This window comes from Polyodon spathula, chromosome 11 (assembly GCF_017654505.1).
Source record: "Polyodon spathula isolate WHYD16114869_AA chromosome 11, ASM1765450v1, whole genome shotgun sequence".
NCBI classification, from domain to species: Eukaryota; Metazoa; Chordata; class Actinopteri; order Acipenseriformes; family Polyodontidae; genus Polyodon; species Polyodon spathula.
Window position 1 is genome coordinate 37,803,694 of NC_054544.1, and position 26,481 is coordinate 37,830,174.

General features: G+C 35.6%; 1 protein-coding gene across 2 annotated transcripts in view; it reads right to left on the reverse strand.

The window, feature by feature from the left end:
- Positions 1–3,075: 3,075 nt before the first annotated feature.
- LOC121322880 (F-box-like/WD repeat-containing protein TBL1XR1) overlaps positions 3,076–26,481 on the reverse strand; it is a 54,832-nt gene continuing 31,426 nt past the window's right edge. The window contains exons 2-16 of one of the 2 annotated variants that reach the window (XM_041263383.1): positions 23,111–23,175; positions 12,886–12,988; positions 12,143–12,288; positions 11,729–11,951; positions 11,282–11,414; positions 10,808–10,949; positions 9,876–9,939; positions 9,664–9,761; positions 9,181–9,241; positions 8,862–8,983; positions 8,534–8,608; positions 8,186–8,313; positions 7,913–8,078; positions 7,661–7,762; positions 3,076–6,054 (exon numbers count right to left, since the gene is read on the reverse strand). In XM_041263383.1, coding sequence (XP_041119317.1) covers positions 6,028–6,054; positions 7,661–7,762; positions 7,913–8,078; positions 8,186–8,313; positions 8,534–8,608; positions 8,862–8,983; positions 9,181–9,241; positions 9,664–9,761; positions 9,876–9,939; positions 10,808–10,949; positions 11,282–11,414; positions 11,729–11,951; positions 12,143–12,288; positions 12,886–12,943 — 1,545 coding nt within the window. In that variant the 5' untranslated portion in view covers positions 12,944–12,988; positions 23,111–23,175 and the 3' untranslated portion in view covers positions 3,076–6,027. The remainder of the gene's footprint in view (positions 6,055–7,660; positions 7,763–7,912; positions 8,079–8,185; positions 8,314–8,533; positions 8,609–8,861; positions 8,984–9,180; positions 9,242–9,663; positions 9,762–9,875; positions 9,940–10,807; positions 10,950–11,281; positions 11,415–11,728; positions 11,952–12,142; positions 12,289–12,885; positions 12,989–23,110; positions 23,176–26,481) is intronic. The other variant, XM_041263384.1, reaches the window with a different exon arrangement.

A 26,481-nucleotide genomic window follows, 5' to 3' on the forward strand; every position in this document is an offset into this window, starting at 1 on the left:
CATCTGATTTTTTTTTTTTTTCCAACAATGGCTTTCTTTTTGCCACTATCCCATAAAGGCCAGTTTTGTATAGCACCTGGGCTATTGTTGCCGTATGCACAGTGTCTCCCAGCTCAGCCGTGGAAGACTAACTCCTTTAGAGTTGCCATAGGCCTCTTGGTGGCCTCCCTGACTAGTGCACTTCTCGCCCGGATACTTAGTTTTTGAGGACGGCCTGTTCGAGACAGATTCACAGTTGTGCCATATTCTCTCAATTTCTTAATAATGGAATTTACTGTGCTCCAGGGGATGTTCAATGCCTTGGAAATGTTCTTATATCCTACCCCTGATTGGTGCTTTTGAAGAACCTTATTCCGGATTTCCTTTGAATGTTCCTTTGTCTTCATGATGTAGTTTTTGTTAGGAAATGTACTAACCAACTATGGGACCTCCCAGAGACAGGTGTATTTAACCTGAAATCATGTGAAACACCTTAATTGCACACAGGTCAACTCCATTCAGCTAATTGTGACTTCTAAAGACAATTGGTTGCACCAGGGCTTATTTAGGTGTGTCATAGCAAACGGGGTGAATACTTACGCAATCAATTATTTATATTTGTAATTAATTTAGAATAATTTGTAGATTTTATTTTTCACTTTGACATTATGGACTCTTTTTGTGTTGATCAGTGGCAAAAACTCCTAATTAAACCCATTTTGATTCTTTGTGGTAACACAATAAAATGTGGAAAAGTCCAAGGGGGCGAATACTTTTGAGAGTCACTGTGTGTGCAGTGTGTCATAAGCTTGTGCAGTAGCGGTTTGAATGGCTTGGTCAGATGGCACTCTGTGAAAGTGCTGTTGGGATTAGATTCCTGCCGTGTTCTGTAAGTTTAAACCTTTTTTTTTGTTTAAAAAAAAAAAAAAAGCTACAAAGCATGCAAAATAATTTAATACTGCGTATAACTGGACTATTTGAATTATTTTAGACGCATTAGTATTACATAACACAGAAGACTAATATAAAAACATTACTTTATGTGAGGAGTGTAGTGTTTGGTTTGTATGGGATGTGGTAGAAGCAACGTCCTAATTCCGACGCTGAGTGTGTGTATATCAAATCAAATCCAATTTTATTTATAAAGCGTCTTTCATGGCAGGCTATCCCAAGGTGCTTTTAACAAAAAGAACATCAAGAATACTAAGAAGAGAGTATTTGTATCTTTTATTCATATAACACATTTTCAGATGCATTTGGTAAATGCAACAGCAGTTATAAGGGAATGTTTGTTCATTTTAATTTTCAGTTGTCAATAAAATATAAACATTATTAATGTTTGATTTACACATTTACATGTTTTTGTTAGTTCAATTGCAAAATAAAAAAGTAGTATTTAACAAAATGCTAATACAATGAACTCCATTTATAAGAATCGGTGACTACATACTGAGTACATCAGTGTTACTGTGGGGGTGGGGGGGGTTGCAGAGCTTTGCATCTCCTCTTAATGAAAAACTGTGAGATTTGCATCATAACAGAAAATAAGCAAGCCAGATGCTTAAATGCAGTGGTAGTCCTGACAATAAAATGCTGTACTGTAATGTCATTTTAATTCAAAGGCCATTACACGTTACAATGCACGGCAGTTAAACTAGGCACCCTCACAAGATGATCGCTTCGTAAGCATACTGTAGTAAAATAGGATTCTGCAGCCTTGAGCAAACATAATCGTGATCACATAACATGCTGCTTATCCACAAGGACTTGTTTTGATGTAGTCCTCAGTGATTGAGCACCATTGACATCTGTATACTGTATTTAAACTGCTGATGGCACTTTTGCTAATTGTAATGCGACAGAGTGGCCGAGGACAGTGTAAAATCAGCTGGAGTCTTGATTAGTTTTAAACTGCTGTTTTATTTTTCTTACACTGCAATGGTGAAACAACCGCTAATAAAACAAACAAAATAAATAAACCTAGCTCTCAGTTGGTGCACTATGTGAATAATACTTTGTGTGCAACAAACACTAGATCCATTTTGGTTTATTTTTATTTCTTCTGCCTCCTTACTCCCCTATACCCTTATCACAAGGTGCCATTAACTTTAACAAGCAGACAGTTAACCAATTGACCATTATCCTTAATTCGTGAAGGAAAAGCAGCTGTGGATTTATCGTAGCTGTGCGTACAGATGGGAACTCATGACACCTAGTGGTCTACCCTTTATACTGCAGGGAAAGAAGCTCATTTTAATTTACAGCAGAACCCTTCAAGATTTGTCATTAATATCCTTAAATGCATACCTGCATGAAAACCTCAGTGTGAGAATTAAAATTTTTGGTCAGGAACCAGTGATACAGAAACAATAGGCACTCGTGTGAAAATGCTAGAGCAGTTTGTGCATTAATTAGTCAAAGTCTCATGCTTTTTACAATTTAAAATTAATTGCATGTGTGGCCTATCAGAATCATCAAATAATGAGAATCACTAAAATTTGCCTACTTTGACAATTTTCCAAGATTTTCAGTTACAGTGGTTTGATTTCATATGCACAAAAAATCAAAATGACAGAAGCAATGGGGTGTTCTAACACAAGTGGAAAAGGAGAAGAGGGGGAGTTCAGGCAGTACATAGGTAGAAAACTAGAGATGTCAAAGCTGCTACAGGTACTCGCCCGCTAAGCCAAGCACAGCTTCATGCAGCACAGTGGCAACAAATCACAGTGTCATTTCCAGATGCATACATTGAAAGTGCTACCATGTGCGCTTACCTACACACTATCACACATTAGAACCTGAAAGTGAATAGACAAACTACCAGTAGTAGAAACAAACTAGAAAAGATTAATGTACTTGAATATAGATTTACAAATGCAGTGCATTGCCTGGCAGAAGCTAAGAGGAGCTTAAAACTTGACTTGGAACTGTGCTAAATTCAGGAAGATATTGAGTAAATAATGGCTTAGTGACTCGTGCTTTAAAGATACATTTCTGAGACCATTAAATCATCAGGAATGATACTGGCTGACTAAAGGTAATGTAATTGCATGCAAGTAGAGATGAATTAAGGGAATAAAAAAACAACCACAAGAATAATATCAAAATATATTTTATTCTGGACCTCTTCAGATCTGATTCAAATTACAACAGTCAGATCAATACAATGCAAAGGGAATCTAAAACAAAAAGATGTGGTTTTAGTAATAGAAATCAAATGGTGGGCGTGGGCACTTTTTATGCAGTGTAGAACCCAAATACATTATAGAAGGTGGTATTTACATGGTCCAGGACATTATGGTACTTCTGTCTTTTTTTTTTTCTTTCTTTTTTGCTTAAACAGCGACAAAGAAATAAGAACTAGAAAACGGTTTAAAGAGTACAAAAACTGTTATGGGCTGGTGTTACACACCAGAAGATTGAGAATCCATTGGTGGAGATAGGGGAAAAAATACACTTAACTCCAGGGCAGGTTCACAAACACAAAACTAGAAACTGATTTATAGAATACCATTCTATTGTCACAGATGTTACTTAAATCAACTACACTGTGCTGAAGTTTAAACGTATGTTGCAAACTATAAAAAAAATGTACAGAAAACAATGTATACACTCAGACTGTACAGCAACTTATATAAATGTGTATCTGAATAACAAGTTCTTTGTAAGGCTTTTTAATTTTATAAATTTTTTTTTTGTTTGTTTGTTTGTTTGTTTTTTTTTTTTTCAGTGCTCAGCATGTATAAAGGGCTAGGAGCTACACTGTTTTTAAGGTCAGTGTTATGGTATAGAACTCCTGACAACATCCTGACAGTTCAACCGGACCACTTTACACCATTACATCTATATACTGTACACTTCACATTCTAAGCCCCAAGTCTTTTTAACCTGAGCTGAGGCTGTCTAATTTTAGTGTTCATTGTTGTTACATTAAACCCTACTCAGAAATGGATTATGACCATTACGGTATTACTCTTTTTCACAAAAGTCTTAAGACTAATGGGTACTAGGAACTTCCAGGCTCTTCGATGCCTCTAATATGTAATCAGAGGCTAGAGTCAGTTGGTTACAACATGGGACTGACACCCAGTTCATACACAAATGCAAATTTAATAAGTACACAGAATATAGGGTTTTTAGAGAAGGACACTGACAGCAGATAACTGCATATGGCTCTCCCCCTGAGACACAGTCTCATCACAAGCAGTATAAATGTAGTTTGTTATACTTGTATCTATATTTCTGTTGCTTTCCATTCTACATGCCACATGGGTAAAACTGGCTTCTTTTTTTACATTAAATCATTTATAAAAAGAAAGAAATAAAATAAACCTGTGGGGTACTTCATTTTACTATGACTGTCAAATGGTATTTTATAAAGACATTGTATTTTTTGTGATTATACCAGCTGGTAATTTTGCTATTGCATGGAAACAACTTTAATGTTCATATAATGTACATAGATAACACACACTGTAGTGTGTTTGGAAATATATATACATATTCCAATTAAAAACTACCCTTACAAATGGGCAGTATATAAAATCATATCATGTGATGATAGTTACAATGTTGATCCATGTCACATTTACCAAACACTTTTCCCCTGCCCAACAACCAGACTTGCTTTAAGTGTCATTTTTTAACTTTTTAATGTAGTAAAAAAAGATCAACACATGACTAAATGAAATCTTGCATCAATTATGTGTATTAATTGGGTGGGAATTTCCAGTTTTTAGTAAAAAAAAGTTAATTAAAAACATACAACTAGGCAGAAAAATAGTACAGTTACAGTGCTCAGAAAGGTCATTTAGAATAAGGCTAGGCATTTTTGATTGTTGAAGCAAAGGTATAACAAAAGCAATACAAAGACAGTAGTCCCTAGAACCACCCTTACCCACTTCTCATAACTAATTAGCATTGTGTTGAATGTTAAACCTCATTACGCTAGCGAGGCTAGAGCATATAACACATTACAAATCAAAGTAATCTCATTAAAAATGAACATGTAGAACCCAGCACTTACTTGAAATGCATAAACATACTAGGAATGAATTATTAAAAAAGGAAACTCAAAGCAAGTCTTCACTTTTCCTTACAGAAAATTATATAGGAACCTCCATGATTTCTGCCCAATAACAATGGCATATTGGTTTTACAATGGCCTGTACACATTTTTTAAATGTCAAAAAGGTATCAATCATTAATACTGGAGTCTAGTTACTGAATGACTCGTCTACAGTTTACTAACAGCTAGATCAGAAAACCTTTGTCCAGAAACTTTTTTTTTTTCTTTTTAAATGAACATTTCTATAATTATATTATGTCAATAGTGCACAATCCAACCATACTTAAAGCATGGTCAAAGCAAAGGGATGCATAAAGCATCTAATCTAAACTGCTGTGCCCATTTTAGTTATTTAATCCTTTAAGTTTTTTAACAATAAAAAAACCCTGCATTTTAACTGCAATCAGAAAAACCATAGCATCATAACTACCACTGGTGAATAAGTGAAGTGAAACTGGAGTTTTAAGAATATTGGCGTTGCCCCCAGTGTTTTGTGAACCGCATACTGCACAGTAGCAGACTTTTGTTTTAGCTGTTTTCTGTCTGAGGAGCAGAATGGGAGGAAAAAAACATGCAACTGTAACCTAAACTGCAGAGCATTTAAAAAAGGAAAGTAACTAACTGCTGCAGGATTAAGAAAGCCAGTGTGTGCACACACAAACTCTTCTTCCAACAAGATCAAAGTTTTGTATTGACTGGTTTAAAAGAAAAAATATCTTTCAAATTTCTGCTTCATTCACACAAGTCCCTTTTTTACTGTGTCTTTTTCTTTGTGGGTAGAAAATGTTCCCGCTTCGAGTAAACAGGCTCTTGAGAGGATTCAGCCCTCCTACCCTGGTCTGTGTACTTTGTCAGGGTCTCTGTTTGGCTCTAGGGGACAGGCCATGGTTCAGATAGGACAGTAGCAGTACATGGGGCAGGGATAGTCATTTTGGCTATGTACACATTCATAGTCGGTCCATGGCTTCCAACTAGCAGCGTTATTTCCGAAGATCTAATACACAAACCTGAAAAAAAGGGGATATAATTTAGATATTAAATAATTTTACAGCCAATGCTAACTTCTGTGACTGCTAAATACAGTATATTTATATCAAGGTTGCCAACCATCTGTAAATTTACAGACAGTCAGAAAAAGTGTCACATTTTAACACTGTCAATAAACCCGTAAATAACAAATGATGTCCTTTATTTTGGATCGAAAAAAAGGATGCTACATTTGTATTGATTTGCAGCTTTCCAAATCAGCTTGAATTACACATACCGTATGTGATGACAGTGAAAAGTATCAGAACAAGAATACCAATTCAGTAACAATACTGTGCTGAAATTAGTACATGTTCTTCAACAAAATAGCCAAAGCATGGCAGGCTCAGGATCAAACGGCTAAATGAATACTGGCACAAAATACCACTTTCCTACATTTGCCAACTTTGTTATTCATGCCATAAGTTTTTTTCTCAGATGAACCTTGTAAAAACAGACAGGAAATTAACTGTCCTCAGGCATTCTGGATCGAAATTCTGACTGTCAAGACTGCTGTAATAAACCGCACTTTCAGACCAATGAAGCAAATGATCCAGTCTGCAAATGTATCCATGTATGACCATGAGAAGTAAATGAGACCTAAAGAAATGGAGGTCCATAAAAATAGCCTATTGTATAAAGTATTTAATAGTTTCTGTTTTTTTAAATGTCAGTTAAAAAAAAGCCACTGCAAGTCAGTAAAAACAACATGGCAAGGTTGGCAACCCTGATTTATATGCCGTTTGTTTTTCTTCCACCTAAAATAATACAGCAATTTGTTTTACAAAACACCCTGCAGTGTTTACAAGAAAACATTACCTTTGCTTAATCCCATGTTGTCCATATCTCAGCAATTTTTTTCAATATATTCCCAATATTTATTCACGCATCATAGGTAAATAAATTAGTGTGGGTTTTTTTTTTGTTTGTTTGTTTTTTTATTCAACTTACTCGGGAATGTTCGCCAGGAGAATTTTTATTTTTTTCTTCTAGACATCAGTGTCAAGTTCATGCTCCCTCTCACAACAATGCTGGTGCTCCGATTGAATTGAGTGGTATTTTGTGGGAACAAAGCCAGCATAGTTGCAGGAGGGAGTATGATCTGGATACACTGCCATTCCTTTTTTTTATTATTTCTCCTGGCAAACATGCCTGAGTAAACGCTTAGAAATATATTGCCAAGTTCATTTGTGGCCCATTATGTGTCAGAAAAAGAGTAGGCAGTATGTTTAAAAATATAATGGTGCGATAAGGGAAACACGGGACACAGCAAAGGTAACAATGTTTTTCTTGTAAACCGTGCTGGGCGTTCTGTTACACACACACAAAAAAAAAGATCTACAGATATCCCTTTCTCTCTGTCTATATCTACATATATCTATCTATATCTCTAATTATCACATTCATTATTGGACTATGAATAAAATGACAGATGTCATAGCAAAAGCTCTTTTCAAAGTTATGTTTTAAACAATTAAAAAAGATGCACCATTTGAGACGTTTCAACAGCTAACATTCAGACAAATGCAAATATTCATTTTTGAAGTAAATCTTAAATCTGAGAATATGAGAGGACGAAGGACTTACTGATCCATCTGATGCACTTGCTCCAACTTTGTCTCCTGCTGCATTCCAGCAAACCTCAAAGATCCCTCCTGTTCCCCTGTAGCTATGGACTAGAGCACCTGTCTGGAAAAGTCATAATAATTCACTGTCTTATTAACATGCAAAGTACTACAGCATTACAGTATACAAGAAATGTTGCAAATTTATGAAAAGATAAATATATACGGGTTGACAGCTTTGATAATATGTTTGAAATATAAAAACAAGGTATACCTGTGTATTCCAGATGTGTACACATTTGTCAAAAGAGCCACTGGCTAGGTACCTGCCATCTGGGCTAAAGGCTACACTGTACACTGGTTCCTGATGTTTGGTCAGTGTGTGGATGCAGATTCCCCGGTCTACGTCCCATAATCGAACAGTAGAGTCAAATGATGCACTGCAAAATAATGAAAATCTTTATGAACCGATGTTTCGAACCAAGTATTACAAAACTTTAATTACAAAATACAGCACCCAAATAGTAGAATTTTCTGTAATGTTTACCTTGCTAACATAAGATTGGCATTTGGGTTGTTTGTGCCAGGTCCTGTTGGGCTCCATTTGATAGTGTATATCTCTTTGTTGTGCGCTTGTAAGTCATGGACACAGTTATCCTGTTTCATGCTCCATATCTTAAATAAAATTACATAGATTAAAAGACCTGCCTATAATTCTTTAAATTCATGAACAGTGAGGGTGGAGAGTTAAATTTACAAATCTTAAATTACAAGCGTTAGCCAAAGTACAATTTCATCCAGTGTTAACCACAATTTTACAGAAATACTTACTGTTGATTTTAGAATATCAGAATTATTTTTACATTGAAAAATAATAATACTGGCATCAGGTTACCTTTAGAGTCATGTCATCAGAGCAGGATGCCAGTAGGTTACCAGTTGGATCCCACTTAATAGCATTAACTTCATTCTGAAACAGAAAAGGAGATCCATTTTAAATGGTCTTAATATCTTTTCTTGCATCGGATCCAAACTTTTTAAAAACATTATTACAACCACCACTCAAGGAGAGTGATGCTAACAGAAGACCTGTGAGATCTTAAAAAATGAAAATAAAGTGTTATTGATCTATTTATATCAAACTGATTACATGGAAGCAGTTTGGTGTAATCTGTTAATTTATTGTGAGTAGAAAATGTTCCCAGCATTTAATTAATACTTACTGTGTGCCCTTGGAATGTCTTGATGGGTCTGTCCTGTCCCAGTTTACAGACATGGATGCACATATCTGTACTGCATGAGGCAAATGTATTGTTACTTTGCCAGTCAACATCTAGTGCTGGTGCTGTGTAGGAATAAGAAAGGTTAAAATATGATTATTTTAAATGAATACATACATATATATGCTTCAATTTATAGTAGATCCCTATTCCAAGTCAGCATTTATAGCAGGTAGTAAAATGACAAAGATCTCCTCATTCTCAACTTATGTAGGTTTCTTCAGCTACATAACAGACCAAACAAATGCAATCAATGTCTTACCAGAGTGGAAAGGGAACTGCTGCTTGGCTTCTCCAGTCTGTGCATCCCAAATGATTGTAGTCTGTGAACAAAAAAAAAAAAAAAATTTATTAATTAAAGTAATTTTAGGTAAAACACAGATTATACTAAATAATTGTAGAACATTTAACAGTACTCAAAGCCAGTACCCAAGATTTGTGCTTCCATTTCATCAGTTAATTTTTTTCATAAAATCATGAAAAAAATGAAGCAATAGCACCCTGATGAGACAGACACGGTCAAGCAGAAGACACTTGATAAAATGAGGTTTAATCTTGAAAGTGTCCTGATTGGTGGATGGAAGTTCTGTGGTTTCTAGTTTTAATTAAGATACACCAGGCTGTAATGGTTCATTCCAAATAGATGACAATTACTTTTAGATTTAAATCTAGATTAACCAGTTTTCAGAACTTTATGCCTGGAAGGCATCTATAGTGTTCCTTGTTAACTGTAAAAGTGTCTTACCTTATCAACACCAGCACTAAGAATGAAATTTCCTTTCTTATTCCATTTTAAAGCAAAAATAGGGCCTTTGTGCTGACCCAAGGTGCTGGCAAGGTTACCTAGAATTGAAAGGGTTCACATTTTAGTTTTTCTTGTATTTATTAATTTCAAAATCACATGACAGAATTAGAACATTGATTTAACTTACATAATTGTTTTTTAGTTTAACTTACCATCTTTAGTCCATATTCTGGCAAATCCATCATAAGAACCTGTTGCTAGTAGCGTGCCTTCACTCTGCAGTAAGTAAAACACATTTTAAAATACTGTTGCTGAAATGGGAACTAAATCACTCCACAGGAGTTTGCTGTGCATCCCCTTTATAAAGTATAGTTGTTGCTACTATTGTATTATGCTACTATGCACTTTCCATTGTACTTAATGTATTATGCATTGTTTATTGTTTTACTGTATATCATGTATTATGCATTTCTCTGTATTTAAAGTATTATGAATTTTCTTCTTGTTACTGAATCTTGTAAAGCGCCTTGTGATGGTGGTCCACTATGAAAGGCGCTACATAAAATAAAGATTGATTGATTGATTGAATTATTTTCTTTTAAATAGCCACATGAAAACCTATACATTACAAAACGCACTACACAGATAACTGATGTTGCAAGAGGATACTGTACAACTTTCTGTAAAGGACAAAGCCATGTATAAAACAGGTGTTGAAAATACACATTAAAATATAATTAACAATGTTTTAAAGCCAGATCAATTCTCAAATTCCTTACATTTTCCAGTTGGAGGGGTTCAAAACACTTGTCTTTGTGGCAGTTTGAGAGACAAGTAAAATACTTACTTCAACAGATAGTTATCTTGAACCGTGTAGGAGCATATGGGTAAACTAGATCAAAAATTCATTTCCATCCGAAGGGCTTTCCACTCTGTATTGCGTGTGCAATAATCTCTACATGTACATAGAAAATTACCCTTTTTACAGGTGATAGCTCCTAACTTGCTGTTCTCAGGTCAGATCTGACAAAAGTGATATAGCCCGATGTAGCCTTAAAACAGCATGCTTCAAAATATTGTACAGTATCCCACAATCCTGTGTTAATTACTAAAATTTTGACTTTCAGTGGAAAACACCACTTACATTCCAGTCTAATGAAGTGACATCTTTGTTACTTGGTACATCCTGCCCCCCTTCCCGTATGCAATGTCTGAGTACAAGTTGAGTTGAGCTGCTGCTGCTGTTCTCACTAAGGTTCCAGATACGTGCTGTCGAATCACCAGACCTAAGAATGAATGAATTGCACGTATGTATTATACACACCAGGCTGCCTAATAAATAACTACACTTTTCTAAATCTGGGTGCTGTTTTATCAAATCTAAAGTCTGCTCATTATATTTAACATGAATACCAAAAAAACAGCTGTAGCAGTACTGCTGTATGACCCAATGGTGGCACTGTTGTACCAGAAAAAACGGTCGATCAGTTAATTCCACTCTAAAATTACACACACACACATGTGTCACATGTGTCACATGCCTAAGTGATTAAAACCCTGGAAGCCAAGGGATTAGGCAAAACTAAACAGGCATTCATACACAATTGTCTTGTCTTACCCAGATGCAAGGAGGTCACTGACTGGATTCCAAGCACAGATAAAAACTTCCGACTCGTGGCCACGCAATACCATAGCTTTATTCTGAGGAATATCTACATCTCCATCTACCTCCATCATGTCTGCATGGTTATCTGAAACACAGAATACACTAATTATACCAAGTCAAATATCACAAAATCTAAATCTACAAAAATACATTATTTTTACTCTTCGCTTTCTTGAATTAACCTTTTTGATTACACTGTAACTATCCTTTCTGCATATAACATTAACTACTCTATGCCTCCTTATACATGGAGCAAGGCAATGTGGTGGCCCTGTGATAATATGTATATGTTACAGAATGTATTCCCCTACAATGTTACAGGAGTACATGCCAAGTCATGCTCTTACTTGGATCTATTAAAATGTTTAAAAAGCATTCGATAGCAACCAACACACATACTTGCTAAGGCATGTGCTCCATTCTCTTCCCCATTCGCAGTATTTTCCCCATTCTTTGCAGCTCCTTGTTGATTGGCTGTGGTGACAGCAGCTGCTGCTGCTGCTGCTTGCTGCTGTGCAAGTTTGTCCCTGTAAGCTTGCTGTCTGGTTTGTACCACATCAGGCATCACGGCATCTATTAGAGAAAGAGACTCTATCGGCCTGCCATCAAAAAGGGTACCATCCTGGAAAAAATGAAAGAGTTTCAATTGTCAATGATTTGTACTTCTTATGCCAAAAACATACACCAAATAATAATCTATTTACAATATTCCTATGGGCTTTTTCAATAAAAATAAACCAAAATCAGATTATAGTTAGACAAATGACAAAAGTGAAAACAAATATAAAAATGTAAGAAATGTCCCATTCTTACCTCATTGATGCTGACTTCTGCTTCTACATACTGCAAGCCCTTCTGTATGATAGAAATGAGAGCAGCAGGGGGCACTAGGGCACCATTTATATTGGACTGACTGATGTGGCTCTCAATACCAAAAGTGAATGCTGAATGGGAGAAACCTGGCAGAAACATGATAAAAACCCAGCATTAATGTTGGCTTTTACCCAGTATATTTCCTATTAACCTTAACAGTAATATATTTTTAAAAATAATAATGATCCCCTTATGACTTTAAAACATTACACCTGCTTCAGGTATTTATTAATTGGTGCAGATTATTTTTAAAAAAGTCTGTGTACAGAACAGTACATGCACAGCCAATAATAAACTGTGCCAGCTAATTTAAATGTGCTCTATTAATTGATTAATACGGGTTCCCAAACTGTCGCAACGTCTCAGAAAAAACATCCTGTGTACATTTTTTTTCCTCGTCATATAGTAACCATCAAGTGTGAAGTTTACTGTACCACCTTGGAATATTAATATAAAGGCCATATATTAATTCACTATTATAAAAAAAAATAATTGCATACAATCAATTTTTTGCACCAGTCCGTCCCGTCCTGTCCCGTCCCGTCCCCAATAGAATACAGAAAGAAATAGCAAAATGGAAAAGTAATAAAGTAGATGAGGGAGGTAAATGGATCTCATAGCAAATGTGCTGACAAGTGTTAATACAGACCATGAAAAAGCAATAAAACGGTGTGTAAACATACCTGACTCCTGTAGATATCTGTACACCAAGAAGTTGACCTCATCACTGCTTATACTCATCTTTACTCCTGCTTAAACCATGAGGTCACCACAGAGGACACAAGCCTGCAGATAAAAAGAAAGCACATTGTCACATTTATATTTCAGCAAGTTTATTTATACTTATACCAACACGCTGCTATTTTTTCTACCTGTTACTAATACAACAGTATGTATACACATACTTACTCCCATGGGTGTGGTTTTAAAAACAGATTTTACCTCTAGTACAACGACACACATGACGTCTTTATTACAATTTCAGTGGATTGCATGGCTTGAATGATTTACTGTGAACAAAAGGATAGTGCAATAAAAATGCTACCCACTGAGTTTCTACAAAACAAAGTTATTGACAGGTGTAGGTTTCAAGCAGACCTGTTTTTAAACAAAATAGCCTGACCCATTTTCCTTAAAATACAAACTAGGACTGAAGTAATGCCATCTAGCAGTGAGGATTTATTTATTTATTTATTTTTTTAGGGGGTTTTCAGGTGTTCACATTCTTGGGTCTGGGAGATGGTTTCAGGGGGGCAGTAGCACATACAGTTTTGTGTCCATTCTTTTCTCCCAAATGACTCTGACACAGTGATGTTCCCCAGACAACGGGTCTATTAATCTACATGAACACTGTTGCTAGTGGTTATTTTGAATTTACCACTGTTAACTGTCTAAGAAAAAAAAATCATACAAAATCAGACACACCAACATTAGAGCTTACAAAAACATTTTATTGTACAAGAAGCCCAAAAAGACTATATAACTTGGATAACAGAAAATTCAAGGGCATAATTCCTAGACAAATCTATAGGCTCAAGGTGCAATATACAACCAGATGAGGGCACTGCAATATAAACACAACAGATGCAGGTTACTAATTTAGAAGAATTCAGACTGCCACCTCTACAACAGTTATTAAATACATTCCAAAGTGCATTTACAAAGTACCATATGCTTGAGAGAGAGATTCCAGTTATGAATGTTAAACTCTTTAAAAAAAACACACTTCTACAATTTGAACTGATCTCCTATATTGAACAAAACAACCGTTTAAAATATACTGGTAAGCATTCAAGTCAAACATGTCTACAGTTATTCTGCTTTGATCATTTTATAAATCAAAGTTAGCATTCCCAAGCTGCTGAACCCGACCAGCTATGCAATTATCTTTACACAGAAAAAATAAATAAAATCCCTGCAATATGTGAATACATGTTATATGTATTAGGGATAGTATTGAAACGCAACAAAATAAATACCTTGTCAGCTTCATGCCCAATAAGTTATCTTGGAAGAATTTAAAACATTCTGGGTACGAAAGCAATCATGTATTGTTACACCTGCTGCACCTTAATTACATTCTTTTCAAAAAGATACAGTTGCATAACATTATATGCTAATACTTGATTAATTGCTTTTTAAATAGGACATTGAGACAATTCTGTTATTTAATTTAAGCCACAAGAAAAGATCCCATAGGACATAGTTTGAATTGGGTACTGATGTGAGAACACCCAGACGAGCTCCCAGCTGCTGGCTAGAGTAGCAATGAAAGAACTGAAACACAAAAGCCATAGTGCAAGTTGTTTTCCCTTGTTTAAGAGACTTCCTAATGTTAGAGAACAACCAAAAGTTAAGGTGGAATATATGCTGTACCTGTCAAGGATGTTGGTAACATTATGGTAGTTATTAAACTGCAATTTTGGAAAGCTTTAACACAATACTGTATCAATTCAAAAATTCCCTATAAAAGAGCTATGAATGGACTATAGTATTTTCTTCAAAATTATGCAGCTAAAAACTGCAATATCATCTTTACAAGAAAATAGTTAATTTGGTCCAAATTCCTGATAGTCCCCAATGATCTGGATTAAAGCTTCCCCTCAGTTGACCCGTCTCTTTCCACACAGTGCACTACAAGGCAAAGCATGAATGGAATGTTCTGGGGCAGTGGTTCTCAAACGTTTTTGTTTGCAGACTACCTGCACGTGCAGACCACACAATAAAGAATATAGCTGACTGAAAAATAATAAGTGCGGAACTTATTTTTGCTGAAGCACAGTTCAATTAATACATTATCAATACACAACATATTAAAACTGACAATAAATGTACACATTGTTGTGAGAAGTCTTTTAAAGTTTTTAAAAACAAGTGACAACTTGAAAAAAATTTAAATAAATAGAAAGCATGGAGACAACAAATTAAACATGTCAACAACTTAATGAAATTGAAGAAAACAAAAACACTTTTTTTATTGATTAGATGAAACAAAGTGGTAATTGACTTAAAAACAGTTTGTCCTGAAAATGTAAACGGTCTGTTACAATAATTTTTATTTTATTTATTTTTTTAAAAGTAGTCGTCGCCAATGATTTTACCCCAGTTTTCTCCCCAGTTATATATTTTTATTAATCTCAGTTCACCGCCACAACCCCCCAGCAACTCGGGGAATAGCGGCTGAAAAATAAATGTTCCGAAACGTGTCCCTGCCTATCCTATCTGCGGATCCACAGAGAAGCCATCAGACCTATAGTGCCGGAGGACAACACAGATCTGACTGTGCAGTGCAGAGAGTATGTGATTATTCTGGAGTCCCCTGTGGTTTCTCAGGCTGCTGTTGCAAAGAAAGTTGGCGTGTCAACATCGCAGGTGCCTCGCCTTGTGATAACATGTGATTTCATTCTTTATCATTTCATGTAGAAATAAACAGCAATTAATTTTGTTTAGGAATAAAAAAAAAAAAAAATTGCCTCATTTTAAAGAATGCATTTAACATTTAAATCATAATGATTTTATTATTTTTCATTTCATTTAGAAACATATGGGTTGGTAAAGAAAGAAAAATTATTGTTGAAGACTTTACAACAGTCAACAGAACACTGTGTGTTTTACTTCCACTTAAAACTTGCATTTAAAACTGCACACAACTAAGATTAAAGTTTGTAGTTTTCACTGTCAGGGTCATAAAAGTTTAAACTGGCGGTATTTTGCAATTGTCCTGGTTCAGTGCTCAAAGCGATAACAAGCAATTCTCTACAGAACCATTTACAAAAGCACAGGCTTCAACAATTCTAATCTTTAAAATCATAACTTTACACACACCCACATTCAGATTCAGTACAGTAATGAAGGTGTATAGTTTTCAAAGATATTTTTTTAGCGACATATCTCTTAAAAGGAGAACTGCATATAACAAAGTTCACAGAACTAAAAGTATAATTAGAAACAGTTAAGCAAGAAATGCTGCTTACTACACCCCACTTTCATTACCTTAGATAAAAGGAAGTTGTTGCTCAAGCAGCCTGCAGTAGGTTTGATCAAGCTAAATGAGGGATTATAAAGCTTTCAGAACATGAAATACAGTTCAGTTGCTATGTATCAAGTAACAATATGAATTTAACAGAATTTTACATTAGCAGTCAAAAGGTTAATGTAACTTATCTTAGTATAGTAAATTAACTCATTACCAGTACTTGTCCTGTCGCAGATAAAAACCATTCAAAACCAACAAATATAAACTTGCATTGTTGTTTACTTCAGGACAAATAGCTTTCTCTAAATGCATATTGTACAAAACAGGGGCATCAAAAAGACTACAAGATGAAGAGTGTTGATTAAAAGGTAAAGTTCCCAGGCCCCAAATGTCTCTGCCTGTAGGTTTAATTAAATCTCAAGTACCGGACTAATGGCCTTTTTTCATAAACATCATACGTTAGGAGACCCATACATAATTTTAATGAAATATTATGTTAATGAAATATTAACAGCTTTTTTTTGAGAGCTAGGAAACATGCACAAGACAACTCAATTTTCTCAAGGACATGCAATTACTGAAATATTGTTGTATTCCCAAAACAAAATCAGCAAAATTAGAATAAAAGTAAATGTTTTTGTTCATTTGGTTACTGCTTGTTTACACTCAGACAAAACTGATCACTAATCATAACTGAAACACAATCGAGTTTTGGATAACCAGTTATTACAACCATGTTGACTTTCAATTTAATAAATCACACCTCTTGTGCAAGTTTCAATGTATCAGTCTGTACTAAAGAGAATCAGCAGACCACAGAAAATCTATAGATTTAATGTCATCACAGATTAAGTGTTACAAATTCTACTGTTCAAGAGCCCAAATCAGATTAGCACTCTTTCCTGGCTGCCAAGCTGACAGAATGATCAATACAATTTTAGCTTTAATCCTGTCATTTTGCTTCTGAGCTAAATTAAACAAAATGTGTATGTTTCCTGAAGGCAGGTATCCTGTAAGCAATATACCCTCTCTGAAAAAAGTGCATTGGATATTGTTGAATCAATCAACAGTCTAATTAGCTGTACTTTGTAATTTTGACATCTTAAGAAAATAATATTAGTATTGAAACATTAACAATAGAATACAAACAAATCACATTAAAATGGCTTCCGATTCTTTTAACCAATCAGTGACATTCATCCCGTCACGGCTGCAAAACCAAATCTGAGCTACTGGTGTAATGAAGTAGCACCTTGATCTTCATCCAACATATGCCTGTAAACATGAATTACACAGAGAGCCTACATATTTCCCCACACTGTGACTCAATATCTCGTCCCAAAAAACATTTCACCACAACTGGGTAAGCACTTCTCAAGATGTAAAAATAGAAGACATACCTTCATAATCAACAAGAGAGACAGGATGATGCAAAAAAATTATTGTTAACAATATCAATCTATGTTTAATAGAGCCTTTTCAATCTCAAGATTAATACTTTTTCTAGACATAAAATCAAAGTTTTTACAAGGCTTAACACAGCATTAACTTTGAGGTGCTTACAGGAGAATGGTTTTACAAAAGTGCCGTACACCGTACCTGCACCTGTTAAAAAAAAATAAAAAATAATTACTCTTGCACAAATACTAACAAAATGTATCTAAAACAGGGCTGTGTATCGACAGTGTCTTCACGATATGATACATATCATGATACAAGGGTCACGATACAGTATGTATCACGACACAGTAAATGAAGCATGAAACATAAAAACCACACAATTGTCTCATTTGCTTGTGGAAGTGTTTGCAATGACACTGGTAAAAGTGCTTTTGGTCAAATAAGCTTCATGGACTGTTTTGCTTTTTGTTTTCTATTTATTCTTTAAAATACATTTACATATTATATGTCAGGGTTACAGACAAAGTTTTTGTCTTACCAGCCAAAGTCTCCAGGCCAAAATCAAACTGGTCGCCAAACTCAGTTGCTGGGTGGCAGCCACTTCAGAAGCAAATTGGTTGCTATCACATTCAGCTGCTTAAAATACAACCATTTGTTAAGATACTAAAATGATACTAAAACAGTAACTTGATGTATGAATTAACTTGTTTGTTGCCATATTCTACTGAATGGTTAATCTATGACTGCAATGGGACTCAGCATGTTTATATTTTAAATATTTTGCAAGGGCTGTGTCAGGAATTGCTGACGGCACCTCTGTTAGTGAAGTCTTGATCTGACAAGCATGTAACACAGACAGCTCTTATTTACATGTTATTTTTCAGTAATAGTTTAAATTGCAGTGAGTTGGTTCTGCTATTTACGATATTAAATACTAAATGTCTACACAACACTCAAACATGTTTGGCCACCATCACAACTGTTGCATGAAACTACTGTACTGATTGATTTACTAGTGAGCAGGAGGATGATGGGAAATGTAGTTCTGAGAGGTCCATGCAGGTACATGGGAAGCCATCCTGAGGCAGGAAATGCAATTTAAAAGTTTAAAAAAGTGGTCAAAATGTAAAAAATTAAAAATAAAACAATACGCACACCTTACTTAAACTTGTAACACAATAAAATAAAAAGGTCCTTATGTACCCTTTAATATAGCACCTATCTGCGCTTACAAGCACTTTGTTTTTGCCCCCTTAAGACCGACGTCATAGTGCATTCATAAATATTGACATATGCTTTTAAAAAGGGAGAGGCAGCATTTTTGTGTTACAAGTGTATTTGCAACCATTTTAGTCCCAATCTGGAGCCCTGCAAATTCGAGTCCACCCTGGATTTTAAACTGGCCACAGCAGGTCGAATTTCACCATCGCTCTGATGAGATTATCAACATTAATAACCCACCTCTGCTCAGCTGCCAGCAGACTTGACAAAAACACCCTTAACAATGGTAGGTGAGACTGCTAGAGTACATGAAAATAAACAATATGCTCTAATTATCAGTGGAGACACAAATGAATGCATGCTCATGTTTATCTTAGCACAGTGGTTCTCAAACTTTTTGTGCCGCGCCCAAATGCTGTCTGACATGTTTTTTTTTTTTTTTCAACTGTGTTAATAACTGCGCTCCTTTCCATAATCTGAACATTTAAGTTTTGTGAATACTTCCACAGCCAATATATTAGTAATTAATACATTCAGGAAATCAACACCATTCAATAACACTTGCTACAGTATCCCTGTTTAGGTCCTGGGTTTACAGGTGCACAGTAGTTATTTTATTTTTAATTTAATTCAAGTTGATCATCCTACTACCAGTTAAAACAAGTTGAAGATACTGTTATATTAAGTTCAGTGTTAAAAAAAAAAAAAGTCACACCAGTCCCTTTGATCATCACATCACTACTGATAATCAGGAAATGTGTCACTCAGGTATGTATCCAGGGCTTGAATTTCATTTTTGTGTGGTGGGAGGATTTGTGGGGATACGATTACGGGGGGGCCCCCCCCCCATTCCCCCCCCCCCACCAAAAATCCACCCTTACCGTTGGGAATTTTTTTTTTTTAAAAAATATTTGTTGTATATGAAGTGACGTAGTGTATGAGTGTGACCACAACGAAATTTTTGTTCGACGAAAGTAAGCTGGATTGTCGGTGTTTAACAGGAAATTATAATGCATTCAACGTTTTCCTAGTCCGTATGACATACACCATCTCTATTCTTAAAACATTTTTTTTTAAAAAAAAAATTTTTAGTACAAAATCATGTTAGTTGACGATATATATATACACATAGTATTGGGTGCCATTGAACCACAATATGAAATGAACATATGAAGATTGGGGGGGGGTGGACTGAGCTAAGCTATGCAACGATACCACCCCTTTCAGTCTAGCTGTTACAATTACAGAGCAATAGACTCAAAACAAAACCTAAGCTGTGAACTGTGTCACATGATGAGAGGTTTAACCCTTAGCGGTCCATTTATTCAGTGCCTGTCAGGCGCGTCAGGTACAATTTATTTTCACATGCGCTGTTTATTTTACATGCACTACACTCAGTACTGCATCTCCAGCCAAGCCCCACTCCTTGTTTGCTGTATTTATCACATACCTCTTCATAGTCGTGCATACTGATAAATGCTCTCGTGATCACTTGTTTTATCACCAAACTCCTCAATAATGCAATCTAAGTCATTGTTTTATTACTATAACATCTCAAAAATGCCCGTAACATCCTTTGATCACTGAATGCGGAAGCAGCATTTTGTTTATGTTCGTGTTATCTCTGTGTATTGCTCAGATCCGCCACCCCCCCCCCACCTTTTTTTTTTGGCTTCTCTCGGCTCCTATCTGTCTCACTTGTCCATTGAAAGGTTTTCATGGCTTTTTCCAGAATAAACACGACTAGAGACTTGTGCTTGATATCTTTTTGCCTTTCAGACTGGGAAGAAAAAATTGTCATTGTAATGTCAGACTGCAACGTACTGAGTTTCTATAATGCTTAACCCTTTGCGATCCTATGTCGCACCAGGTCCGACATTACAATTTTTCCTTTACAGTCCGATGTCGGACCCGGAAAAAGCAAAGAAAAGCTTTCAATGGCCGAGTGAGGCCGATAAAAGCCGAAAATAAAAGGGAGAAGGATCTGTGCAATACGCATACCCCTTCTCCGCAGACATAACAAGGGCATAAACTAACAAGATAGCTGCTTCCAAATCCAGCGCTCAAAGAATATCGCAGACATTTGCCAAACTTTCTGAGATGTTACAGTAATAAAATAATGATTGGGATAGCATTATTGAGGAGTTTGCTGATAAAACGAGTGATCAGGAGATGATTTATCAGTATGCACTACTGAGGGCTGGAGATGCAGTACCGAGTGTGCTGTTGATATGCCTGTTTTACTATGCATTACTTTTAAACAGCACATGTAAAATAAACAGCGCAATTGAAAATAAATTGGGCCTGATGCACCTGACAGGTGCTGAATAAATGGACCGCAAAGGGTTAAAGATAGTGGCCGAGAGCCACATACAAGAGAATAAAGTCTTGTGGCACTTAAAATATCCAGCACTACTTTTGATTTATTAATTACCAGACTTTTTCAACATTGTATTTGTAACTATACTAGTCTGTGTCACAGTGCGTGTGGCTTGGTAAGAAAGAGTGCAAAAAAAAAAAAAAAAAAAGCTTACAGACGAGGTCCGTTTTCTATTTATTATTATTATTTTTTAAAGCTTTTTCTGCTTAAATATGATAAGGTATTTGTGGTTTAAACAAATATGGCAAGTTCCCGACAGGTTTGTAGAAAACAAATTACTTTTATAACAAATGTGATTTTTATACAGACTGTTCACTTCCACTCACCTTCCCACCAAACACATTTGTTTCGAAACGTGTCACTCAAACTGCCTGCAGTGTTAGGTGGGCGGGGAGAGGTGATGCTGTTAAGGGCTGTGCGCTTATGGTATATCTCTGGTCAAGTAAAACAAAACAAAAACAAAAAAAGTTAATTAACTGACCACTAAAAAATGGCAGGAGGGCTGGCTTAATAATACATATTTTACTGTTAGGGATTAACAGGTGTATATGCACTGTAATGAAATGCTAGGATTTTAAGGTTAGGACAGTATTTTGTCATCATGTGACCCCCTTTTGGGTGGGGACCCCCAGTTTGAGAAACGCTGCTATAAAACATCAGTGGAATTCAATGAAGAACAATGCTACAACTTTCTCTGTCAAAATTTACATTATTCTTTAAAAAAAGTCCTGAAACAGTTAAATTATTAAAACTACCTTTGACCCCGTTTAAACAAATGTGATTTGGGTGGTTACTAAAACAACATGACTTCAAAGGTTATCTTCTGTATCGGCTGTTACCTTGAAAGCATTGCCAAATACCAGTGTTGCAACTAGTCCCTCGCCCTGAAAAGGCTATTAAGTTCACGTCTGACATGTCTTTACTACAGCACGACTTTTCTATAGAAGCTAACATCTTATCCCATTTACGTGCAAGTTTACAATACCTTCACCTATTGTCTTTTAAACCTGGCTATATACACAACATGGCCAAAACAATAGCATTTTAAAATAATGTGTCAAGCTACAGTATCTGTTGGTAAGGATTTACAGTTACTGAACTCCTGTGATGGTCAATAGGCTTTCAATTGATACATAATCCTCTGCTGTTTAGTTAAGTCCATCTAGGTAAAAACAAAACAAATGTCATAACATATTACACTATAAATCAAACCCAATATAGGATGATTTACAGTAGATCTGTATCAGATTTGTTTAAATTTCAAAGCAGCAAAATGTATATTTGTTATTTTTCTTCTTACTGTAAATTAACTGGGGATCCTATATCTTTTCATTTTGATGGTCACCTTTTCTAGCCAAATATTAGACAGGTTTTAAATACAGACACAAATATTTGGCTCCTGGCTTCATCTAGTAGTGTTACAAGGCACTATTCTCGGAACCCACCCCCACCTCAGACTTCCACTCTCTGCCTAATATCTTCTGCTTCACTGCTTGCCAATTTTACAGGGCACTGGGAGATTCAAATTAACTTTGAATGCTGTGGAATAACTTTAAATAAAATCATAAAATGAGACAAGACGTTTCAGTATTTTGTTTAATGCAGAGTACCAGAAAACTGAAAACAAGCACAAAAAGGTCTGTGCACCACATTCAGGCTCTATTTTTTTGATTATCTGTCTTTCACTGTTTTTGCAGGGATGAACAACAGGCTATTTCACAGGCACCTGAGCACCTCATTTTTGCAGCTTCGTACGGTTCTTACAAGAAATTAAAAGACAGTAGCTAAATTAACAGGATTATGTTTTCTATACTGTAGCTGCAGTTAAGCTCATACTGAAAACTTTATCCCAATCCCCATCTATATAGAAAACACATCTTTTTCTTCCACAAAATAAAATCAAAGTAGTTTTAATGTTACATTTACTTACCCTGCAACTTGGTGCCTTTCAGAAGTTCATCAGTGGCACAGGGTACTAAAGTACCTATCCACAACCTAGAAAACAAAAATGTATCATGTTACACAAAGGTAATCATATTCTATTTGATAAACATATTTTTTCTAAATGTTCTATGTAGTATGGCAGGCAAGTCAGATTTTTTCAAAGCATCTGGTCTGTCATTGGTATGGCCAGTGGGCAAAGCAATGGCATGTAGCAGTGAAAGGGTTCATTTCTACTATAGAACTGGTAATGGAACTTAGGTAAGAACATCAAAGAATACAAAGTGCCAAACATTACGACAGTTACTCAAGGTGTACTGTCTTTATTCAGCTTTAAACTTCAAGGTCATTTGACCTCAATATGGCAGCCATAACAGGCCAGACATCAATGTCTTCAATACCTTCAGCATGCAGGGAACCCAGAAAATATAAAGTCGCTACCTCAAATGACTTCTGAGATATGAGGCTTTGACACTGACAGGGTCATACAGTACATTTTTATAGCTTGGATCCTTGGTTTGAGTCATCTTTACAGAGCTGTTTTTCTAGTGCTAATGTAACAAGATCTGTGTTGCCCTGCAAGCTCTGTTCCTCCATGAGTTTTTGCACTATCAGCATCCTGCAGCATGACAGCAAAAACAAAAAAACTGTCGTTCCAGTAACTCAACCTTCCCAATCTTTAACTTCTAACCCACCTTTGTTATTGTTGTTTAAAAAAAAAAAAACTCTGACCTTGCCTTAGTCTGGAAAGTGAAACTGATGAAAATGGAGCCAGTTGGGCTAAAACATAAATGTAATACAACTCGCCAGACACATCAAGAACAAACACTAGTACTGCAAAGAGCAGAAGAAAAGTTTGGTAAAGATACACAGGTTTAGTATTAAGGCTATTATCATCACTGCTAATGAAACAATTAGTATGCATTTTTAAACACCATACAACTTTATTATTTTATTATAATGTTGCCTAATAAATGCTGCATTAATACCTCGTTTAATTATATTATTCATAACTCTACCAAATGGAGTCAATTTATTTTAATGTGAACTGATTACTGTATTTTGACAATGGTCTTGGATGAAACTGTCAGGAACACCAAATACAAGTTTCAATGCTAAATTTATTAGCAGACATCTGACTGTAGCCAAAACACATACACTGTATCTCCTACAGTGGGCATTTATTTGTACTTTTCCTGCACCCATTCCTGTTTCTTAACTAAAAGATACATGTTGCTTTCTGATGGTTTGAAAATTGGGAAAATAAATGCCATCAATGTACTATAAAAGCATGCAGAAATAAAGATCAACCAGTATTTAGGAATCTGAGAACAGATTCACCTTTATAGCAGTGACCTAGGGAAACAGAGAGGAATGGAGCAAAACCAGAGTTTTATTGACCTTTAACTGGGATTTTGCCATGACAGCTATAGAAGCTAATGTAGCTTTGCTGCTACAGTAAAAAACTGGTTTACAATACTCCTACAAGGCTGCAATTGTTCTCTTGATGTCTTTGAATTCCTAAAGCAGAAATATAAGTGTTTTTTTTTTTTTTCTCTCCTTGCCAAACAATCAGGCGTTTGTAGGATATAGGCTATATTTTTTTTTTTTTCTGCATTTAACCAAACTTGTGCATTGCTAGTGGGTAATTTTGTAGCTTGTGTCACCCACCGGACTTTGTATTGCTCTCATGTTGTAGGGTAATCATTCTCATTCTTGGTGTGTGAGTAGAACACACAGAAATATCCCATTAATCCAAAATGCCAGCTTTATGGATCACAAGGGGTCCATCCCTGTTTGTAACCTCTGACTTCCAAATAGTAAACAATTTCCAAATTTGGGGTGCCAGTATTCCAGTTTTGCGGTTTACCGTTATTTAGGCACATTACAGTATTGACAGCGTTCGTTATTCTACACCGCAAATATCACAATTACGGTATACAAAGATTAACACTATGTTTGTGTTCTTATGAACAAAGTGAAGAAAAAGACAATTTTCAAATAAACACCTTTGTATTCTAAGTCCTGTACAAAAAAAGTATCAGCACTACTCAACTTTGTCATCCTAGACTCACACCTGAACATTCCAACTACTTTATCTTACTGTCAATCACCATCATTAGCGCTGTCAACAACACAGAATACATGTTTCAATTAGCATAGACAAGCCACTGCAGTGGGACAGACTACAGTAGTTTTATTTAAACAGGCTATTTACAGTATTCAAACTTTTTTAGGTTAAGTCGAGAAGTCTCTTTTTTTGTACAAACTCCACGTGTAATAAACATTAGTAAAAACACTGGAAGCGTGCAATGTCGTGCAATGTCATGTGAACTAGATATAAATCCAATAACATAAGTCTTAAAGCTGGGCTGCATTCAAGTATCCAAACATTCGCCAAATGCATTCACCACACAGTCTCTACAGCATGTGAGGCTACAGATTTACATATGAGGATTGCTTTGAAGTCCTTACAGCAGTGCTTTTGTTTTTAATTTATTGCGCACCATAGTAACTATAAGGGATGATTTACCATAACTTGATAATATCATAACAAACAGAAGTCATGATAAAAAAAAATGGCTTTATAAAAACAATATATGCAAAATATGCTACACTAAGGTTATCATACCAAAGGAAAACAATTGTGGACTATTTTAGAAAATAGCACATAGGCTATGTTTTTCTTGCAGCCACGGGTACACTAAACTATTCTATGCACATTCAAAATTGATTTAGAACTTTTTATTGCATGCAGTACATGTAAGGTACTGTATGGTTTTACAGCTTGTTGTTTTGTGTACTATCAAATAGTTGGATAAGAAGAAAGTGCACTAAGTTCCTTTAATTTCAACTTCAAATAAACGTATTATTTCCATCTGAAATGAGTTGTTTGACAGGTGACAGAGGTAGCAGATTAACTAAAACAGATTACAAAAAATATTTTGGAATTTGAGTATTTGTGGTTTGTATCAGTGGTATCTTACAGGAAATAACCACCGAGAAGATATTAATTGAGCTTACATGTTGTGGTAGGGCTGAAGCCCTGCCATTATAAGGTGCATGTGCGTGTAGAGAGAAACACGTGGGAAAGAGGCCATAGCCATAAATGTAATTAATGATTAATTAGGTTCCACCCACAGGTGTATAAAAAGGGTGATCGACTCCAGCACAGCTCCAGACAAAACAGGCACGCTCTGCTCTGCTCGCATGGTATTACATTATTTTATTTTTTTTTAATAAAGCTAGCCGTTCCCCGTTTCCTCAAATGCAGCTCCACATATCGGGAAAATATTTTTCACATCCATAATGAAATATAAGTGCAGCACCAATCACGTTGAACATAAAAGAAAAAAAAAG